The following is a 22,471-nucleotide window of genomic DNA, read 5'->3' as shown; positions in this document are numbered from 1 at the left end:
GAAGAAACCACGGGGGCAAAACTGACCCAGGAGAATAAGACCAGACTTCTCATGGTTTTATTGCTGGCTGACTGGGTTATCTTTGGCCAGACAATTTAAGTAAATCTCAGGATCCTCACCTGTGAAACAATGAGATCTACCTATCCTACCTAGTTCACAAAGTACTTGTGAGTCACAAAAACAAATAGAATCTGAAGAATCTGTTTAGGGCCCATATTTCCATATCTTTAACAGAAGTGAATGAACTTTATCTGAAGCCTCTTCCATGTTGAATGTGATCTAGCTCGAAGCTCTCACTGTATTATCGGAAATCGTTTTCCTTACTGCCTTACATTATGAACAGGACATCAGAGAATAAATGTGAGATAGGCAAATATCTCATTTTCTATAGGGGCAAACCAACGCTTTTCTGAATTATTAGACGTATCTGGCCCTATCTTAAAGAGTATTAGGTCCTTCTTATGCAACACTTGCTCTGGGTTCAGGCCCATCTACCACTGTGGCAAACAACTCATGGGTTTCAACAAGCACAACCCAGCACCTCACGTCCTGCAGCCTGTACAGATGGCGGGCTCCTGCCCAGGGTTTCCCTCCACTCCGTGAGTCGTAAGAGAAAGCAGGCTCCCCCTGGAGTCCACTCATGCAGCCCGGTGTTAGCACCCCATTGTGGTAAACAGATCTATTCTGCCTTTGTCCTCTGTATGAATTGTCCTGAGATGCACTAGCCATCCCGCTCTCATCTCTCAGAAGAGAGTACCCTCGAGGTCAAATAATCAGTTGTGCTTGATACCAAGTGGTGGCCAATTTGGTCATTCATCCTGGTCTTGGCTCTCCTTCCCATATCACTCCCCCTTTCGTTTACTCCTGCTTCCTTGGATTTGCACCCCAGACAAAAAAAGCACTGGCATATAAACTCTGGCCTCAGGCTCTGCTTTTTGAAGAACATAGATTACAATTAGGAATGGTTTTCAGTATGCAAGCCATAAGTGTGGACAAACTGAAGTGACTATCATGAAAACTAATTAAGAATATTGTAAGTATCTTTCTAAGCTTTATCTAAGCTCTGGAAATGGTATATTGTCTAAAGCATCAAGTAATTGGTATTAGCCTAGTTAATTTAAATTCAACAATTAAAACACTATACAATAAGAGTATGTATTCATATTTATTTTTATATAAAGAGGTTACCCAGATTTTTGGGGGGGAAAAGGAGTAGCAAGGTCAGTGAAAACTGGTCATATTGAAGAACAGATGGAGACAAGACTTCACTGAATACCTTTGTTAAAAACTTTTGGGAATCATGTGAATATATTACCTGTTTTAAACATTCATAACATTAAGTGGGCCAAAGATGTGGAACTGTAAATTCATGATTGAATAACTGGACTAAAATTGCTCATGATTTTATTTCTGGTCTTACAGACCTAGAGTCAAAATTTGAGGATGGAGAGCATTAAAGTATAATGAATAGGTGCATATAAGCTGATATAAATTGGTACTTGATTACATATTTAACTTTCTCCGATTTCAAAAATACATGTTCATCATGAAAAAAAGAAAATTGTAAAGTACCAAAAAAGTACAAAGAAAATAAAAATCACCTGTAACTAAATCACCAAGAGATAAAAAAATATTGGTATATATACTTCTGGTCCCTTCTAAGTAACATATTACACATAATGTGTTATTTAAAATCAACAGTGACTATAAATTTCCAAAGCCAATTTCTCTTAGAATAGAAATAATAGTTAATGGTTTCAATACTGCAGGCATGAGGTTACGTATTTCACAGGCATTCTCCCTTCATCCTCACCAAAATGTTATGAAGAGGTAGACATTTCTTCCATTTTATAGAAAAGGAAATTGAAGATCTGGGAATTTGAATATTAGAATGTCCAAAGGCTCACCAGCTAATAAGTGGCAAGAAACATGATTCGAAAACATCTACCCTAAAACCCTTGATTTCCCCATATGCCACAATGCTGCTCCCACCATCAGATATTTTTAAAACATAATGTACAAAATCCTCCTAGATTATGCTCTCATACGTTGCATCAAATGACAGAAATGGGAAAGTCACATACAACTTAACCTTAAGCAAAAACAAAAAATTTTTTTGGCTTTTCAGTGGTTGGAAAAGAAGAATACTATTTTTTCATCAGTTACAGGATCCTGTCACCACCATCTTCGAGTTGAAAGGAAAATCAATCCTTGAGAAATTTTATGGCATTAAAGGACTGAATTTAAAAGGACTGAATGCTGAGTGGAAAATCATTTAAATACAATTTCTCTAGACATTTATGAAACTGCACATTTCTTGGGCTTTGAGTCAGTTTCGCTTCTGAATTGACGGATCTTTTCTGGAAAAAACAGCATACATTTATTATTACTAGCTAACATTTATTATTAAGCACTTGCTATGTGCCAGTCACTATTACTTAATCCCACAACAGCCCTTTGATGTAGAGACTTTTCTAGTTAATAAATGAGAACACTGGCACAATGAGTTATGGAACTTGTGAAGACCGCACAGCGTATCAGCGGTCAGCATTGGAGTTCAGATAGAGGCCCAAAGCACATCCCCTCACCACTTCAGAGGACTGCCTTGAGTCTCCCCTGGGAGTTCTTATGGCTATGCTTTCACAGGAACAAATTTAAAGTTGAGGGGACAAGCCCAAAGCTATGAGGATAGTGCCATAGGAGGTAGGCATCATCCATGCACTATTCCTTATACCCACCACTGCTCGAATCTGAATACTGGATCAGTGGTCTGGTTCATGCATTTATGTTCTCAGCTTCAGGTAAAGCTTCATCATGATGATAATGGCAGATGTTTCTCTATTTTGCTTGAATGGTTATTATTACATGCAAGTTATACCACCACCTAATTTACTGATAAGTTTTCAAAGCATCTTCCTGACAATATGATCTTTAGCAGAGTGATTTTTAGCAGTAATCTCAGTGGGCAAAATAATAGCTTATCTGCTCTTTTCTCTCAACCTCGAGATAACATTTTCAAATACACGAAATTACAGCGTTTCCCAACGGGCAAAATGGCATGTGGAGCACGACAATTCTTGGTTGTGGAGAACTGTGCTAGAACCTGACGACATAGTGCAGCGTTCCTGTCCTCCTCCCACCGTCTCCCCCCCACACACACGGACACAGAAACAAAATGCCCAGTAGAGGATGACTCTAAGAACCACAGGGCTGAAAAATGGGACCAGTATTGACTGAGTCACTCCCCAAAGGAGAAGCTGTATATTCTGAATGAGCCCCAGCTAACGCCAAGTTGGGACCGCTGCTGTTGAGGGCAGGGTTATTTCTGTCGACTGTCACCTAACATGTTAAGGGAGCAGGAGTTTCTGGTTATGAAGGACTATAACTCACCAGCGAGTTCGGAGAAACCTGCGCGTACCAGCTCCTCATACAGGTGCTTCCCTGGCACGTCCTGCGTCATCAGGGTCCCATGCAGCCAGATGAGCAGAGCCCTGAGGCCGTGTTCACGGAAGCTTCCCTCTCCTGCGCAGCGCACAAAAGGTCACAGGCCAAACACGCATGCTGATGATGCCTCTGGATTATTGTGCTCTCAATGCTAACTGAATTTTCTGTGACTGTGGTTGCAAAATCACTCCTCTTCTGGTGACTGTTAGATAAAAGGCCCCGTGGCTGAAAGCCCTCCAAGCAGTTCCCCTGACAGGTGCTTCTTTAGGGTGACCAGAGTTTGGGTTCACTCCAGCACTTGCCATGCACCTACTGTGCCTGACACAGCCCCAAGGAGCAGACAAAAGATTTTACAGCTTCATCCCTGCCCAGCGGTAAGAAAGAGTCTTAGTGAGACACGGAGCTTTTCAAACACAAACTTAAACTGCGTCTTTCACCTGGGGATCTTGTTAAGACGCAGATTCTGATTCTGTCGGCCTGGGGTGAGGATCTCCATGTCTAACCAGCTCCCAGCTGCTGCTGCCCGTTACCCACCGTCTGAGCAGCAGCAGGTGCCATCCTGCCACCCCAGTCACTGACAGAAGTCTGCATCGCCCAAGCCAAGGAACACTGGGCACATTCTCACTGGGTATCTGACCCCTGAGAAGTACTGGGGGAAGCGCTGGAATATGAAGACAGGAGGCCACTGTCACTCCTGGCAGGAGTTCAGTTACAGAGAAGGGCCCAGGTTCCTAGCTCCGTCCTGTATGTGGGAGCAGACAGATGCCAGGAAGCGGCCGAGCTCCTGGGAGGAAGCTTGTTGGAGGGGAAGGCATTTCAGGGAGAGCAAACTGCACGCATAAAGCATGTACTCCTAGGTGAATCCTCCTAATTTTGCCCTTGCCAAACTAATTTTTCTTAAATACCATCATCAACATGTCACTCCTTTGCTCAAAAGCCCACAAACTCCCTGGTGCCCTTACAGTGGTCACAATATAACCGGATTGTGAATGTTACTGTTATCGTGCCAACTGGAGTATAAACTCCATCAAACCTGCACCACGACTTACGGAGCTGCTGTATCCCTCACCTGGCAGAGCTGAACACACTCTAGGCACTCCGTAGCATTGGACCGAAACAGTTTAAAATCCCCCTTATCCTGATAGCAAGTACTCTGAAGGTACAGTGTATTTCCAAATCACTTCTTTAGGTCAAGAGAGATTTCCAGAGGACAACTTTCCTAAACATTTCACACATGTGTAGCTAATTAGTGACAAAGGAGAAATAACAAAGAAATCTCAGAAACTATAGTCAATATTTAATGTTTTCAATGCATTGCCTTCCACTTTTTTCACATGAAAATATATCCTTAGAATTAGCAATGAAAAGTGCCACAATTTACTTTATGTGGCATAAGTAACGTGCTCACGGGTGTGGTTCTGTATCTACAATCCCCAGCAATCAATAATGCGAATCAACCCCTAAGCATGGGATTCATTCACATCTCATAATATCCATGTATGGAAAATGCTCTGAATAGAAAGTTGTGCCAAGATAAGTGTTTGCTCCTTTGTTTTTAAAGATAATTCGTTTAATGCCAAACTTTCTATTATTTCCTAGGTTTTGGTCAATCACAAAAAAGCAAAGCTAAGGACTCCAGCTGATCTGACCTCACTAATTCTGGTAGCTGGAGTCTGGCTAAAATGATTCCATGGCTTGGAATCCTCTAATAGAGATCCCCAAGTCTGTATCCCTGGCCCTGCTTGGGAGATGTGTGTGGGGACAGAGCCCCAGAAAGTGGTTTACAGGCTCTCGGCCTCACGTGGAGGAGTGCTGGCTCGGGTAGTAGATGGCCATCAGCTGTGGCTGATTGGCCGTCAGCTGTGGCCAGTTAGCCAATTAGCCGCTAATATAACTGCTGCGGCTACGGAGGAGAGCGGAGGAGAGTGAAAGAGAGTCGTTGGTGGGTTGCAGACAAAACGGACAGCAGGTCGCACGTCCAGTGAACCCAGCCTCCAGTGAGACCGTAGTGGTATGACTCCCCTACCTATGGCTCCGTGGGTGTTCCTTTTTGGCCTCACCATATCCTGCGTTATGTGGGGAGCGGGACCAGAGACCCTGCAAGCTTCCCCGCACGACAAATGGCGCAGCGAGCAGGGTCTCCCGCACGACAATGTGTCACCAGGAAGGAATGCTATTCCTAGCGCTGAATGCCTCCTGCCCACATCATCTGGCCGTGCTCACCTGACCACTGCTCCTCAATGGCTCTGATCTGGTCATCTGTAAAGTGCCACAAACGGGCCAGCCTCTGCCACTCGTTGGCCTTCAGCTGACGGTAAGCCAGGTTCCAGAGGAGACTGCGAATATGCCGAGTCTCCTGACAGTGATCTTGCTTAAATGTCAGAGGAAAGTTGGTCGTTGGGTCCCTGATGCTCTCACCCTGTTTCTAAATTGAAAGTAATAGCGTTAGATGATGTAGGGGCAGATTCCCAGAGAGCAGTTTCCAGGCTCTCGGCCTCACGTGGAAAGGTGCTGGCTCGGGTAGTAGATGGCCATCAGCTGTGACTAGTTGGCCATCAGCTGTAACCAGTTAGCCATTAGCCACTAATATAACTGCCAAGGCTGCACTAGCAAGCGCGGATTGCAGCTAGCAAGTGGGGTTAGCAAACGCGGATAGCGGATCATGTGGATTCTGTTTTCTGTGTCTCGCCCAGCCACTAGTGAGGCTGGGGGGCGGGGGGGGCGGGGACCCTTCATTGGGGTGTGGCAGATGTTTGCTTTTGTGTCTCGACCAGCCGCCATCGAGAATAGAGTGGTGTGACTCCCCTACCTATGACTCCATGGGTTTTCCTTTTTGGCCTCACCATATCCTGTGTTCTTGTGTGGGGAGTGGGAGCTGAGACTCTGCATTACAGATGATTTCAGACATTTTCTGCTTACTGTCTTATTTCACACCATACTTTTTTTTCCCCAGATATAATTGGTAAGGTACTAATCAAGACTGTTTTCAATGTTGTCTGTCATTGGCTCTCTTTTTTGTCATTCAAGCTAGACTTGACCATCTGAAATAAAAATCTTGAGTACTCATAGATTCAGAGAACAAACTGATGGTTACCAGATGGGGGTGGGGTTGGGAAGCTGAGTGAGAAAGGTGAGGGGATAAGAAGTACAAATTGGTAGTTACAAAACAGTCACAGGGATATAAAAGTACAGTACGGGGAATATAGTCAATAATATTGTAAAAACTATGTATAGTATCAGAGGGGTGCTAGACATATGGGGGGGTGTCATTTCACAGGTTATGTACATGTCTGACCACTATGCTGTACACCTGAAACTAATATAAAATAATACTGAATATCCATTATAGTTTAAAAAATAGTCAGGGGGATATAAAGTACAGCATAGGGAACATAGTCAATAACATTGTAATAATGATGTACGGTGTCAGATGGGTAATAGGCTTATGGGGGTTACCACTTTGTGAGGCATATAAATATCTAATCACTATGTTGTTTTATATACCTGAAACTAATAAAAAAAATAAACCTTGAGTACTTTGGAATGTGAGGGATTTTACAGTGTTAGAGCCCATGCTTCTGACTCAACTTGCTGCTGATATTTACTCACCCTCAAAGAAAAGAGAGGGGACACCTTGGCTAAGGAAATGTCACCCCAGCAAATGCGTCTTTAATGGACTCGTCCTTCTTACCTCTCTCCAGGCGTAGTATCTCTCTGCTTTGATGAGCATATCCACAACAAGGCTGTGGTTGCTCCTGGCAGCCACGGCCAGGGCCGTCCTCCCACGCTGAAAGGGCAAATGAAGTGTCAGGTGATATGGCCTTGCGATTAGGAGCTCTAGCTTTGGAACAAGGCCTGGGTTCAGATCCTAATCCTCCTGCTTCTTTTGCAGGGTGACCTTGGGCCAGTCCCTTAGCTTTTTCTCCATCTCAATAACTACCCCACGGTGTAGTGGTGAGGGGTAAAGGTGATAATGCATGTAATGCCCTTAGGACAGTACATGGCACCTGGCAATTGTCCAAGAGATGCTAGATATCTATAGTGTCTGGTGTTGTGTCAACTGGGCAAGGGAAAGAGTTTGGGCTTAGGGACCCACAATCAACAGCTGATGTTTTATGCTTGCTCTGTCAACGAGAACTGAAACATTTTTCCAGTACCCCCAGGGGTCTCTCTGGCTCATTGCACTGGAAAGTCCTCAACAAATAACATGATCATACATTTTTCTCCTCTGAAGGCTGACTCCAACTGTAGTAGAGGCTTTAGTCAAGGTCCCAGGCTCCCTCCCCTCAATAGCTTTTTCTTTTATAGGAAGAGAACTCCTGGCTTTAGCCAGGCACCTGGCTACCCCGAACATGTCCCAGCCTTCCTTGCACTTAGGTCTGTGACCTAAATTCTGGCCAACAGTATGTAAATGGAAGCAGCACATGCAACTTCTGGGAAGTATCTTTAAAAGGAGGAGGAATGTCATTCTCCTTCCTTTCCTCCTCCTCCTGAGTGAAATGCTGGTGTGATTGCAGGAGCTTGAACAGCTACTTTAGACCAGCAAGTAGAAACCATGTATTGAGGAGGGTGGAGTAATAGGACAGAAAAGGGGTGAATCTTATTAAGAATAATATCAATCATGACACTTCTAATTCATACCATGTTTCCCCAAAAATAAGACCTAACCAGAAAATAAGCACTAGCATGATTTTTCAGGATGACGTCCCCAGAACATAAACACTAATGCGTCTTTTGGAGCAAAAATTAATACAGTAGTACAGAATTCAGCTTGCTGGAATCCTAGCTAAAACTTTTTCATTCTATTATATCATATTGCCTTTAACCAAGGTTGAGGAGTTGGAATCTTAACCAAATAGAATGATCAATAAGGGCAGTTCTGGACATAATTTAGGGCATGAATGGCCTGAGCCCATAGGGTACCTTATACAAATTACGAAACGCACACCTTTGTTAAGAAGGATTATAGCTCAAAGCCAGCTTTGCAAGCAGTGCCTGCTAGATTTTTATCCCCTAAATTTTATGCAGTGCACAATCTATATATCTATACATTTGTTTTCCTGAGCAAAAGATGGTGATTCTCACTGCTTTGAAAACGACCCATGAAAAATTTGCTCAAGGATCCTGAAGCTAATTAAAATGAATGGTCAGAAATAACCCCAGAAGTTGCGATCTTAGGAACCCATGTTTCTATGCTTAGGGAATCCCAATCATTTTCTCACATGGCTGACTATTTGTGATTCCCACCAACCCAAATGATTTGGCTGTTAGTCCAGGCATTAAGATCCAGGTGAGCCTGAAAATTAGGTCTGAAAGTAACCAGTGTCTCATCAAAAGAGGCAGTAATGAAATTAAGAAGAACTACATTTTGTAGGCATTTAGCACATCTCTAATTGTACACTGTCTAAAAATCTGGCTTGTAAAGCCATTTGAATCACCGTAATTAGTCTATTTGGGGAAGGCAGCCAGAATTTTCAAGACTCATAGAAAACCTTCCCCAGGAGTGTATGTATGCCGCTGAGGGTGGAAGGCTCTCAGGGAGCCTTGTGACGAGGAAAGGTTTCTGGGAAAGACAAATATATGCCAAACCTTGGCTCCCTTTTCCTATCCAGACCTTAATTTGGTCTTAGAAAGTTACTTATCTTTGATAAAAATTGTGGAAGCAGATAGAAAAGGTGGTTTTTATTCATTAATTAAATGTGTATTGAGTGCTAACTATGTGCCAGATTCTGAGAGAAAGAGGAAGGAAGAGGTGGGAAATCAGGGAAAATCAAATTGTGAGGTCTAGTGAACTGCGGGCTTTTGTTCTGAAGACCAAGTCAAGTTGTAGCATTGAAAGTGTTTACTGGAATATCCAGTCCACCGCCACCAGGGGGCCCAACAGGGATTCCCGGCCCAATGCTATAGATTCTCTACCCACAAGACTGCCTTGGAGATGTTAAGTATTAATGAAAAAGTACAATGAAGTACAAAAGGAAAGCATAGAAAACACTAATGCTAAATGTTAACGGAAGTTAATGAGCCACAACTGGTGGAATCCCTACTGTCATTAAAATCTCTCAAATCTTGTCTTGAAACCTGGGATTATTCTGTCCACCTCACAGAGGAGATGTGAGGATTGAAATATGATGGTATGTGTGTGAGCACCTAACAGGGCTGCCACACACAGCAGTCTCCTGCGTTTACACCTTTCTGTAAAGCTGGAACCCAACAGTCATCCTACAACCCTCCAGTGGCTGAGCCTCCATCACTGCATCAAACGAGTCTATTTAATAGCCAAAAGGTCAAAGCAACCCAAATGCCCAGACAAAAGGATAAACAATGGATATCATTCAACCTTAAAACGGAATGAAATTCTGACACGTGCAACATGCATAAGCCTTGAGGACATTATGCTAAGTGAAACAAGCCACTCACAAAAGGGCAATTACTGTATGATTTCACTTATATGAGGTACCTAGAGACAGAAAGTAGAATGGTGGCAGCCAGGGGCTGGGAGTGTGGAGAAAGAAATGGGTAGTTATTGCTCATGAAAAAGTTCTGGAGATTAGTTGCATAAAAGTATGAATATACTTAACATTATTGAACTGCACACTTAAAATAGTTAAGAGGCTAAATTTTATGCTATGTGTATTTTACAATTTGAAAACTTTTAAAAGTAAAAAACAAGTTTACACGTGTGTACGTTTATTCATTGCAGTTCTGTTTATAATTATAAAAGCTTAGGAACAATTTAAATGCCCATTAGTTGAGGACTAGCTAAACAACTTCTAGATGCCCATACCACAGTCTGCTATGCTGCTGTAGAAAAAAGAATGCAGAATCTCTCCAGGTACTGATATGGGATGATCTCTATATTGTTACAGGGTAAAAGCTATTATAAATGCAGAACAATATATAGAGTTATATCACCACTGTGTAAAAAGGACAGAGGAATGAAAGAAGACTATAATATGTCCATGTTTGCTTGTTTATGCATAAAAAAACTCTGGAGAACAGAGAAATGTACAATAATGGATACGTACATATGGCAAGGTTAGTATGGGAACTAGACAAACAGGGAAAGAGTTGAGTGGGAAATTTCTACTGTTAAACCTTTACTAATTATATATTGTTTTTTATTTTTGGACCATGTGAATCTATAATCTTTTCACAAAATTAATAAATAATTTGAATGTTAAAAATACATATTTTATTGTTCAGAGTAAAAATTCTTACCGACCTATCTCAATCAAAATTGGGATGTTTTACTGACTATCAAGACACAAGGTTTCTCCAGTTTATGTCGATTTCACAAAGGCTAAGCTAAAGCTGCTACTCCAGGCTTATAGCCAGCAGGGACTGGGGGAGTGGAGGAACCATCTCAGCCAAACAGAGTGAAATCCATGAAATTACCTTATCAACAACCTTCAGGTCACAGCCTGCCTTTAGCAGAGTCTCCACCATTTCCACATTTCCAAGATCAGCAGCTACATGCAAAGGAGTTTGCTGTCTCTGCCATGAGAAATTTCAAAAATGTAATCTAAACATGTTAAGAAGAAAAAAAAACTTGCATAGTGAAAAGACAAAGGGGAAACAGAAGTGTCCTATACAGGCATAAGGGAAAATAGGTATGATAAGTTTTTAAGTAGGTACAGGGGACATACATGGCCGTCTTATTTATGACAGTGAAAAACTGAAAGGAAGTTATATGTTTAAAAAGGAGATTCACTAGAGGAATTATGGCATTTCCACATATTGGAACAGAAGGCAACCATGAAAGATAATTTTTGAAAAATGAGTTCACTCTGAGGCACCTAGAGTAGTCAAGTTCACAGAGACAGAAAGTAGGACGGTGGTTGCCAGGGTCTGGGGGAGCAGGGAGTGGGGAGTTATTGTTTAATGAGTACAGAGTTCATTTTGGAAGACAAAAAAATTCTGAAGCTGGATGGATGTGATAGTTGCACAACAACGTGAATGTACTTAATGCCACTGAACTGTACATTTACAAATGGTTAAAAATGTACATTTTTATGTGTATTTAGCCACAATAAAAAGTGGTTTCAAAGATTACTTTTTAAAGTGAAAAAATACTTATTTAACAGTAAAAGCCTTAGAAAACACTATATTTAGCAAGCTCAATTTACATATAAATATACGAGGTATGACAGTTAAGTTCGAGAACTTGTTGCAAGGATGTTGCTAACCTTTTTTGATATCAGAGCGATTATTCATTATGAATTTGTACCAACTGGACAGTTAACCGAGTTTACCATTTAGAAGTGCTGAAAAGGCTGCATGAAAAAGTTAGACGACCTGAACTTTTCGCCAACAATTCATGGCTCTTGCATCACAACAATGCACCAGCTCACAAGGCACTGTCTGTGAGGGAGTTTTTAGCCAGTAAACAAGTAACTGTATTGGAACACCCTCCCTACTTACCTTATCTGGCCCCCAGTGACTTCTTTCTTTATCTGAAGACAAAGGAAATATTGAAAGGAAGACATTTTGATGACATTCAGGACATCAAGGATAATATGACGACAGCTCTGATGGCCATTCCAGAAAAAGAGTTCCAAAACTGCTTTGAAAGGTGGACTACACACTGGCATCGGTGCATAGCTTCCCAAGGGGAGTGCTTCGAAGGTGACCATAGTGATATTCAATAATGAGGTGTGTAGCACTTTTTCTAGGATGAGTTCTCAAACTTAACAGTCAGACCTTTCGCGCATGTGCGCGTACGTGTGTGTAAAAGAAAACACATCAATGATATTAAGAATAATATCTAGATGGATGGATTAGAGGTTATTTTTATTACGTTCTCTATGCTTTTCTCTCTATTTTGTAAATTTCTAACATTATAATGTATAAAGAAGTGCAAGACTTCTAATTTCTTTCTGGAATAATCATTTTCCTATCAAGAGGATGAGAGTGTTTCAAAGAAATATATGAAATCACACAAAAAATCATCTTAACCTCCCACCCAAAGTAAAGACCTTTCTAAAGTATTATGACAAAAAGAACACTGGTTATGATCTAGTCCAACCCCTAAACCAGAGAGGAAAGGCAACTTCCCCAAGGTCACACAGCCAAGGCAACAGCATCTAGCCCAATACTCTTCCCACCAGAGCACAAGGCCAACTCACATGAGGTGTTGTCATAATTAACATCAAAAAGCATTTCTTAAAGACCCACTTTTGGGTGGCAATGTGCCCTCAGGGGGCTCATCAAAAGCAGACACACTTAACACTGAGCAACCTGTTAAAGTATACCAACATGGAATACAGAGACACAAGTGTAACACATCAAATGCCAATAAAATCTCATTGTCACAATGTGCTGCTCTAAGTCTAGAAAAGCAGGAAATGCACCAAAATGTTAACAAAAATTCTGTTTCTTTAGGGGGATTACAAACAAATATCATTTTTTAGGTTATTTATGTTTTCTTGTATTTATACATTGGTCTAACAAAAAAGTTGAAACAATAAAGTCTAGTTCTATAACTGGATAGTGGCCTAACATACCCTCCTTCTCTGGAATGGATTTAGCCAATTCTGGTGAAACCAAAATCCCACCTGAGTTCTGCCTGTGTCTGTAGCAAAGAGTCCGCCCATTAGGAAAGGCTGGGGGCATCAACATAGTTGAACGCCTAAGATATTTAATAACAAGAGGGCTTTTTCTTCCTCCTAGCTTTTGGGACAGTAAAAGATGGGGGAAGGAGGAAGGTCCCTGGGAAAGAAGGGACAGAAGAGGAGATAAGTCTCCAGCTCAGGGCACAGAAGACCTCACAGGAGGAGACTGCAGAGATCTGAGCTGTGCTGTTTCCACAGATGAGAACTGAGGTCCACACAGAGGGTTAGGAAGGCACACCCACACCTGGCTGTCGCCCACCTGGAGGGTACAGCTGAGGCGTCTGTACCCTGTGGCCAGAAAGGCAGGAGGAGTCCAGAGGTCTCATCCGTCCTCAGGACTCTGGAAGGGCTCATCTCCCAAGAGTTTCTCTTTCCATTCCCTCCCAACAGTTGCTGGGAGGGGGCAGCCTTAGCCAGAAAGCAGGCCCTCATTCAGGTGGGGCCCACCCCCATCTGCTTTATTCTTCCACCTCAGCATTTCCATTCCAGACAGTGATGAATTCCTCTTACAAGGCATTTGATTCTGCTCTAGTGGACTGAATTCATGGTGATTTTTTTATTGCAAGATTTTGCCTTTGGGCAAAAAGAAGAAACACTTACTGTCTACAATATAGAAACAAAGCTTCCTTCTTGCTGGGAAGGGCTCCCCTCCCCATTACAACATTTCCCATTGGGGTAGTGAGTGGCTTTTGATTTTAAAAGCCTCTGGCAATTTACCTCTGAGCTACTGTTTATCAGAAGTGCTGGGCCTGTTAAATGAATGAAGTGACTGAACCCCAGTTGTGTGTATTTGAAAAAGACAAAGTATTTCTATGTAAATGGGAATAGAGGATACAAAGGGGGGAAAAGGATAAAAAGAATGTGCACATTCCTCCCAGGAAATTTGAGAGCGCCTTGAACTTGATCAAAACTACCCCTAAACATACATGTGGTGAAATACAAGAAAAGAGGCTCTCCAGGTTCTGACTTGCTTGGCTTACCTGATTTAAGATGTCAGTATCATGCTGGGCACTTAATAAGCTGTTTACCACTGTGATGTGGTTGTTGATAACAGCTAAATGAAGAGGGGACTCCTTAGGCTGCAGAAAGAAATGAAAATCTCAAATCCAAAACATTCGGGCTTCATCATTCAGATCAAAAAGTGACTCATTTCAGCAGGCATTTCCTAATAATCTGAGTACTGAACTTGCCAAGAACGGTGGCAGGCCCATAGTAAGTGTTCAGCAGTCATTTCCATCTCAAGACTGTGTGGCAAACCTGCTCCCCAGCAATCAGCCTCCGCCCTTCATTCGTCCCAGAACTATGCACCGAGCACCTACTGTGGGCCAGGCTCTGTTCAGGAGGCTAGGGGCTGAGTGGTGAACATGACCCATTCTCAGGAGTCTTCCAAGCTAGTGCGGTAAGCAAATATTAACTGCTTGCTTTAAATCACAAACTAAACACAGAATTACAAATTGTAATAAGTGCTTTGGAGGAAACGTAGAGTGTGGGATGAAAGCATATGTGGGCGTCGACAGAGGGCCAACCTTTCTGGAGGTCAACAAAGCTTTCCTGAAGAACAGACAATTGAGCTCAACTATGAAAGATAAGAGAGTATTAAATAAGTTTAACTCCAGGACTTCTCAGCGCCTTCAAAGACCTACAGCACAGTAGGAACAGCCACAGGAAGAAAGAATATTCACATTCACCATTTCCTGAACTGATCTGATCTCAAGCTCTCCCTGCTCACCCAGGGGCACCGGTCTCATGCTCAGCCAGCCCACCTATATACAGAGTCCAGCACGATGTGTTCAGCGAGCCCTTGCAGCCTGTTCCCCTTTCCTCCTTGTTTGCGGCTCAAATGCCTGTCTTCCAGCCGCATCCAACATCCTCAGCCACCTGCACCTCAGGCGTCCTCCCCAGCCCTCCAGGCTGCACTGCCACCTCCGCAATCACACACTTGGCTTCCTGCTGCCTCACTCCCACCCAGCGGCCACTCGCCCCTGGACGCATGAGAGAAAACATGCCCTGGAGAGAGCAGAGAAGGCAGCTGAGAGGGGATTAATTAATTAAATAAACAAATCAATCAATAAAAGGGTGGGGAGAACACAGCTAAGGTGTGAGAGTAAGATCGGGGGCATGCAGTGGGGAGGGAGAAAGGGGGTACACGTGGGAAAGAGCAGGGGCGGAAGAGCCAGTGAGGCTGTTGGAGAACGGCCGCTGAGCTGCAACGCGGGGTGAGTGGCGTGGAGGAACGCAGTGTGTGTGAGGATGGGTGACGAGGCCGGAGCGCTGCTTTGCTCAAGTGGAACAGATGATATTAATAAACATCAGTTATGAGCATCCCACGTATTCTTATAATGCTATTTACTATGCACTCATTTCCCCCAAGAGTTTATAGTACTCTGTTTTAAACACAGTGTTTCATTCGCAATAACCCTAGCAGTTAGGTCTTCTAGTCCCCACTGCACATGAGGCAGAGAGAGGTTAAATAACTTCCACTAGGCATCAGAGCTAGGAAGTGGCAGAGACAGGATTTGAACCCACATCTTCCTGACTTCAAATCAGCACCAGGCTCCTTCCCAGGAAATGGGTAGATTGATGCAAGAGAGATGTACTGAGTTGGCAATGGTCTCACCAGCACATGAGGAAGAGGAGAGGAGGGGCAGGGAGGATGCATGAGTCAGACTATCAGAGGGTGAGCAAGGGATGAGAGATGGGGCTGCAAGGGGCAGTGTGAGGGGAAGGCTTTCTGTGCTGGCCCCTTCTGCTCAGGAAGAGCCTTGTCTCCTGAGGCACTAAGCATGAAAAAAAAGGAAGTCTCTCTGGTCTCAGGGAATGGGGCAGTGTCCTTCCTGCTGGGACCACCAGCCTTGCTGGGCCCTAGCTCCTCCTGAGAAACAGGAAGCATCCTTGGACGGACCAGACAAATCCAGAGCCAATTCCCCGAACGCCATTCTCCAAAACCTACCAGTCATGGTTCAAATCACATCCCTTCTCTCGAGTTAATACAATAAATAGTAATGGATAAGCAAGATCAGAGGAAATAATATTCTCACAGGAGAAAAGAAAATAGAGTAAAAAATAGAGGAATGTTTCCCATCTAATTTCAGCACAGAGAACCTTTGTTAATTCTACCAAAGCCAATTCAAACTTCAGAAAACCTAAATCAGCATAAAGGATTGACTTTCAAAAGAAAAACAAGATTGTTCAGTGAAGGGGAAAAAATTATCATTCTCCTTTCTATTGACAGCTGCTTCATCATTTTCCCAGACTGATAAATTTAATACAAGAATAATAGCATTTCTAGACACATGAGAAAGTTTTATTGCAGCAAATACAAATATTTAAAACACAAAGACTTCATTTTGTTCAGGAACTTCAATGACTTTCTAAAATTCATCCCTCAGATTTTATTTCTCAAGATTAAAACTCGGTCTCCAAAAGAAATTAGCTGGCCTTCCCAGAAAGAATTCCTCCTTTGTGAATATCTCATTCCCCCAGCCCCCACCCCACATATCTGTGTCTGTGAGGAGCATCTCCCAGCACAGCCAGCCAGCCTCCCAGCCCCAGGATCAAAGCCCAAGTTACTGGAATAGACTCACTTTCACTTTCATGTGCAAATCAACGTTCTCACTGAGAAGAAAGCTGACGAGGGACGCGTGGCCATTCTGGGTTGCTATCTGCAAAGCGCTGATATTGAGCTGCAAGAGACAGGAGGAGAAGGCACAGAGGGATTCCCATTAGAATCCAGCATGATTTCTGGTGTTCATCACATGGCAATCAATGAAACAGCAGGAGTATTTAATAAAGAAAATCCCATATATTTCTGATAATTGGGGGGTGGGGTGGGACGGGGCTCTTTGTTGCTTCTAAGTGTCTCCCACTAAAGAGTCTGAGTTCTAGGTAACACATGTCCCAGGCAAATACGAGTTAAAACCCTGTTTCTTTTCTCCACGAATTAGAAAGACTAGGGCCAAGTCTTCTCTTTATATACCCTGCAAACACCCTCCTTGAGCCAAAATAGCTGACTAGGTATTGCTCCCCGGAAATGCCTCAGCACTCTCCTGCCTCCCTGTTTACTAGCAGCTCCCCCCTTTGCCAGATAAGCCTTCAAAGCTTAGTGTGATTGCAGCTTCCCTCCTGGCCCTTTTCCTCAACTCCTTTAGCACCTCCTCTCTTTCCCGCTGCTACCAGCTGCCTCCTACAGCTCCCTCTGCTCAAGTGTCTTCACTCAGTGCCCATCCTAGATGCCAAACTGCTTTAGGGCAGGGCCTGCTCATGATTATCCTGTCATCCTCCAAAAGGCCTAGCGTGGTGCCTTGGAATAGTGCAAGGTCAGTGACGTGATTGATCGATTCATCGTGAGATTGCTACACAGCATTTCAGTTCCTCCAAATAAGGATGCTGTAGGATATTTTAATGTTTTCCTAAAATGGCTCTCTAAGTGTCTCCCATACCACATGCTCTTCTGAAATGGGACCCTGCCACTCCTCCAACAAGCAGTGGAGTTTATGCCTTCACCCCCCACCCCTTGACTCTAGGTGGACCCAGTAACTGCTCTGACCAATAGAATATGGCAGAAGTGACAGTGTGCCAGTTCCAGCTGTGGCCCCTACCTCATGGACGCCACACTGTGAGAAAGCCAAGGCACAGGGAGATGCCACATGTTGGTGCTCTGGTCAAGAGCCCCAGCTGACAGGCATGTGAGCGAGCCACTGGAGATGTCCACTGCAGTTAGGGCTTCAAGTGACTGAAGTGCTAGCTGACCACATAAGAGACCCAAAGCAAGAATCTCCCAGCTGGGCCCAGGCAACCCTCAGAGCCATAAAAGATAATAATACATCGTTGTAGGCCACTGCACTTTGGGTTGCTTTGTTATGAAGCAATAGGTAAGTAGAACAGATGCTAACAGGAATGATACACACTCTGACCAACAGGAGTCTACCCTGAGCTGATACTACATGCCCGTATGACCTTGGATAAGTGGTTTCTCATGTATGGAATGTTTTGCCTTACTCTGTAAAAATGGTATCACCACCTGTATTAGTTTTCTATTGCTGCTAATAATAAATTGCTACAGTCTTAGTGGCTTAAACAATACAAATATATTATCATACTGTTCTGGAAGTCAGAAGTCTGATATGGGTCTCACTGGGCCAAAATAAAAGCCTTTCTGAAGGCTTTCAGGAGAATCCATTTCTCTGCCTCTTTTAGGTTACAGAAGCCACCCACAGCCCTTGGCTCATGGTCCCCTTTCTCCATCTTCAAAGCCAGCAACAGTGCATGAGCGCTTCTCACACTGCCTCCCTCTTCTACTAAAGGAGCATTGTGACTACCTTAGGCTTGCCTGGATAATCCAGCACAATCTCATTTTAAGGTCATATGATGAGCAACCTTAATTCCATCTGCAACCAACCCAAATTCCCCTTTGCCATGTAACATAACATAACATATTCACAGGTTCCAAGGATTAGGATGTGGACGTCTTTGGGGGCCATTGTTCTGCCTGCCACTCCATCCTACCTCTTTTTCTCAAACCATAGCAATACCAGGATAATAAATGAATTAGTAAATGTGTATGGTTATCATAACTATCATCTTATTCATTCCACACAAAAACTATTAAACACGTATTATGTGCCAGGCACTATGATAGATAATGAGACGATACAACTAGACTGATAAGATCTCTGATATTACATTCTAGTGGCAGGGGACAATCAATTGATTTATAGATTGGTACATTGGTAGATCAGTAAATCTGCCAATTTAGAATACATTTATTAGAGTCCAGATGTTATTAAAGGAATACTGTCAGCTAGTGATGAGTGCTACAATGATACATAAAATAGCATGACTGAATGGCTACTTTCCAGTGAGTGATCAAGAAAGCCTTCTTGCATATGGTGACATTTAGCCTGAGATCAGAGTGGTAAGAAGCGCCCCCAATAGGAAGAGCTAAAGCAGAAACAAGTTTGTGAAGAAGCCAAAGCCAGGAACCCTACAGTAGCAACAGCTGTAAAAGTCTATAGTATTTTACCCATGAGGCACTGCAGGCACAGTGTATAGAGCCTACAGACTTTTTAGAACCAAAGAAATATTTGAAATCTTAAAAATATATATATTGGTTCCAAGATACCAAAAGAAAACCACAAAATTGAAGTTAATAAATATTTAAACGACATATTCATACTTCATTGATTGTTAAATGTAATATTCATAAAATATTCATTACATTTGTAAACAACTTGTAGGTTAAATTTTTTCACCTTCCTCAAATTCCCAAGTACAAACAGAGGTCTAAGAAATCAGTCAATCATAAATTAGGTGCGTTTATTATATCCAAATAATTGTGAAATCACAAATTAAAAAAAAACTTTAAAAATAATTTACAGTGAAAAAAATGTATTTAACATGGAAGAGGGAGTACGTAAATATGTTTGATAAGATGTGATGGTAGAAATATGAATTCTTAGGGTCTATAAAAGTCTTCACTGGACCCAGGGCAGTTAGTACAGCCCTGAAGAGAGCCTACTGCCCAAAGTCTGGACAGACTCTCCATCCAGCACTAATGGAGGAAGTCTCCACCAACAGCTAAATCCATAATCTACTCAAATGACATCCTCAGAAATGACTCAACCCTTTACCAGCCCTCTGGGTTGAGAGTAGGGACACAAGAGTACTCTCCTGGGGACCGAGACTAATCAATGTCAGTAGGTGACGCACTTTCAAGACCAAATACAGTAATCAGCTACAGATGTGAAAGCAAAATGATTCCATCATTTCTCAGCGATAATGTACATCTATGCTGCCAGCTTCTTGCTTCATGCTGCTTGTTTCCCCGGGGTCCTCCCTGAATTGGATGGAGACAAGCGTGGACCGCCAGTGAGAGCTAAGGCTGCAGATCCAGGAAGTGTGCTCATAAACTCAGGGAAATAACTCCAGATAATGTAAAAGCTGAAAAATCGACCCAGGACAATTTCCAGGCTGCCTAGATGAGACAAATGCCATAAAGATATGGACAACGTGGAGCCTGCAGTCTTAGCTGGATGGGGAGACACGGAGCATGTGAAAGACATTACAAAGCAAAACTCCACTGAGGGCCAAATAATTAAGTACAGAAGGGAGGGAGGGCACAGAACAATGGAGTGAGCCCAAAGGAGTGAGCCGAAGAGGATCTTGCTTAACCAGGGAGGCCTTTGCCAAGGACTGAAAGTGGCTGTAGACTGGGGGTAGGGAGGCACGTGTGCCATATCGGGAAACAGCACAGCTCTGCACATTCTGAGTATTTCCTGGGCCCTATTCTTAACTGTGTATTCATTCATTGAATAAATAACCTTGGCACATCAGTGGGAATCACCTCACACTGTCTTCATTTTCAACACTCTTTCACAATACTGTCCACGTATATACAAATTTTATATGGTGAAAATATATGAACAAACACATATTGTTTTTTCAATTAAGTGTTCTATCATGAACATGTTTAGTACTTACCATGAATTTTTTAATGGCTACATAGTTTTTCAAGAAATAGGTGTACAAAACCTGAAGGTGGATTCAGCCTTCCACTACCATTCATTGCACTTTTAGGTTGTATCTAATTCTTGGTTATTGGAGGTAACATTAACATCTATCTAAATGCATGTTGCTATCCCCCTACCCACTTTAGACTATTCCCTCAATGTAATTTCTCAAACATGTGTAAAGGAAAAGTGACAAATTGCTTTTCAAAAAAAGTTAAACAAATGTATACTGCCAGCAGAATACAAGGGTATAAGACATTACCAGTTTGGGAGTTCAGTCTTGATTCTACTGTATAAATTTGTACCTTCTGAAGAGGAATTGTTTATACATTGTACTGATATGGAGAGATCTCCAAGATATACAGGCAATTAAAAAACAAAAATAAGATATATCTATATATCTATATATATCTATATCTATATCTATATCTATATCTATATCTATATCTATATAGATACATATATATAATGTATATACATATATATATACATATATATATATATATATATATATATATATATATATATATATATACAGTGAGGGTATGTACATGTGTATTTGTTTAATCACATTTGCCATGTGAATGCACGGACAATTCCTGCAAGATTAAATCAATTATTAATACGTTAGTTCTGGGGAGGTGAAATTGAAATGTCAAATTGGAGTAAGACACTTTTCATCATAGACCCTTGGGTGCTATTCAAATATTTTTATTTTCATTATAATTTAAAATTAGAAAAACAGAAAAAGAAATATGGTTATCTAAAGACACGGCCATTGCAGCAGTTAGAAGCTCAGGCACTGAGCCTGAATCCTTGCACAGCCATTGACTAGCTGTATGATCCTGGATGAGTTCCTGAACTTTTCTAAATTCAAGCTTCCTCATCTAAAAATGAAGATAGGTGTCGAACGATCTTAGCACCAAACTATCCTATACCTGAAGGCACCATCCTGTCTCCTCTGGGTTCCAGACTGACCACTGGGCTTTCACACTAATTTTATGTTCAGTATCTACTATGTACAAGCCAGGCATGAACTAGTTGCTAGGGTGAAAACAAAGCAGAACAAGAGTGTCTCTGTATTTGAGAAGTAATAACTACCTGCTGAGTTTGCACCATTTGCAATTATTCCTTCCCCAGATAAATAGGAAGAATGGTATTACTTTTGAGGAGACATTAATCGGGGACTATTGGAGGTAAGTCACTAATTCTTGCCCAAAACAAAACAAAATATAAACACTATTTCTACAAAAACCCAGAGAGTGGATCAACGCAGACCAGATTACCCAAAGAGCATTCTGAGTCCCCCGCCCACTGCATGAACAGCGCATGGAGCACATACTTTATTTGGAATGTTGATATCACTTCCTGCTGCCAGTAGCACTTGGCTGCATTCTTCATGACCTCCTGCAACAGCCAGGAAGAATGGTGTTCCTCCATTCTAACACAAGGAAAACAAAGCTAAAATTAATTACGTCTTGGCATGGAATGAAATTACTTGAGAAACACTGTGCTTTCTCTATATCTTTTGTGCATTGCCCTTGATAATGGATAGCATTTATGAATAGCTATGTACCAACTTACATTGCCAAGACCATATGCTTTGGCACAGTTAAATTGTACAACAATCCTTTTAGATCAAGGTTAATGTTATCCCCATTTTACATGTGAAAAAACTAAGCCTCAGCTGAAAAGTGGCAAAGCTAGGGTACCAGTCCAGCTGTTTGGCTCCAAAACCTGCACTCTTAACTACTCTATTATGCTGCCTCTTTGCAGACTTTCCCTCCACCATTCATACTCTTCATCTTTATTAATTTATCTAGCAACCGTTTCTTAGACGCCTACTGTCACACACTACTAGGCACTTGGATTAGAAAGACAAACAGGATACAGACCCTGCCCACAAGA

At 42.3% G+C, this 22,471-nt stretch overlaps 1 protein-coding gene across 1 annotated transcript in view; it reads right to left on the bottom strand.

The window, feature by feature from the left end:
* Nucleotides 1-1,152: 1,152 nt before the first annotated feature.
* Nucleotides 1,153-22,471, bottom strand: part of ANKDD1B (ankyrin repeat and death domain containing 1B) — a 54,356-nt gene continuing 33,037 nt past the window's right edge. The window contains exons 8-15 of the mRNA XM_074328815.2: nt 21,906-22,004; nt 16,640-16,738; nt 14,036-14,134; nt 10,840-10,938; nt 7,136-7,231; nt 5,668-5,869; nt 3,391-3,522; nt 1,153-2,360 (exon numbers count right to left, since the gene is read on the bottom strand). Coding sequence (XP_074184916.2) covers nt 2,299-2,360; nt 3,391-3,522; nt 5,668-5,869; nt 7,136-7,231; nt 10,840-10,938; nt 14,036-14,134; nt 16,640-16,738; nt 21,906-22,004 — 888 coding nt within the window. The 3' untranslated portion in view covers nt 1,153-2,298. The remainder of the gene's footprint in view (nt 2,361-3,390; nt 3,523-5,667; nt 5,870-7,135; nt 7,232-10,839; nt 10,939-14,035; nt 14,135-16,639; nt 16,739-21,905; nt 22,005-22,471) is intronic.

Source organism: Rhinolophus sinicus, chromosome 3 (assembly GCF_057876585.1).
Source record: "Rhinolophus sinicus isolate RSI-liver-muscle chromosome 3, RSI-T2T, whole genome shotgun sequence".
NCBI classification, from domain to species: domain Eukaryota; kingdom Metazoa; phylum Chordata; class Mammalia; order Chiroptera; family Rhinolophidae; genus Rhinolophus; species Rhinolophus sinicus.
This window is presented reverse-complemented; position numbering and strand designations above follow the sequence as displayed.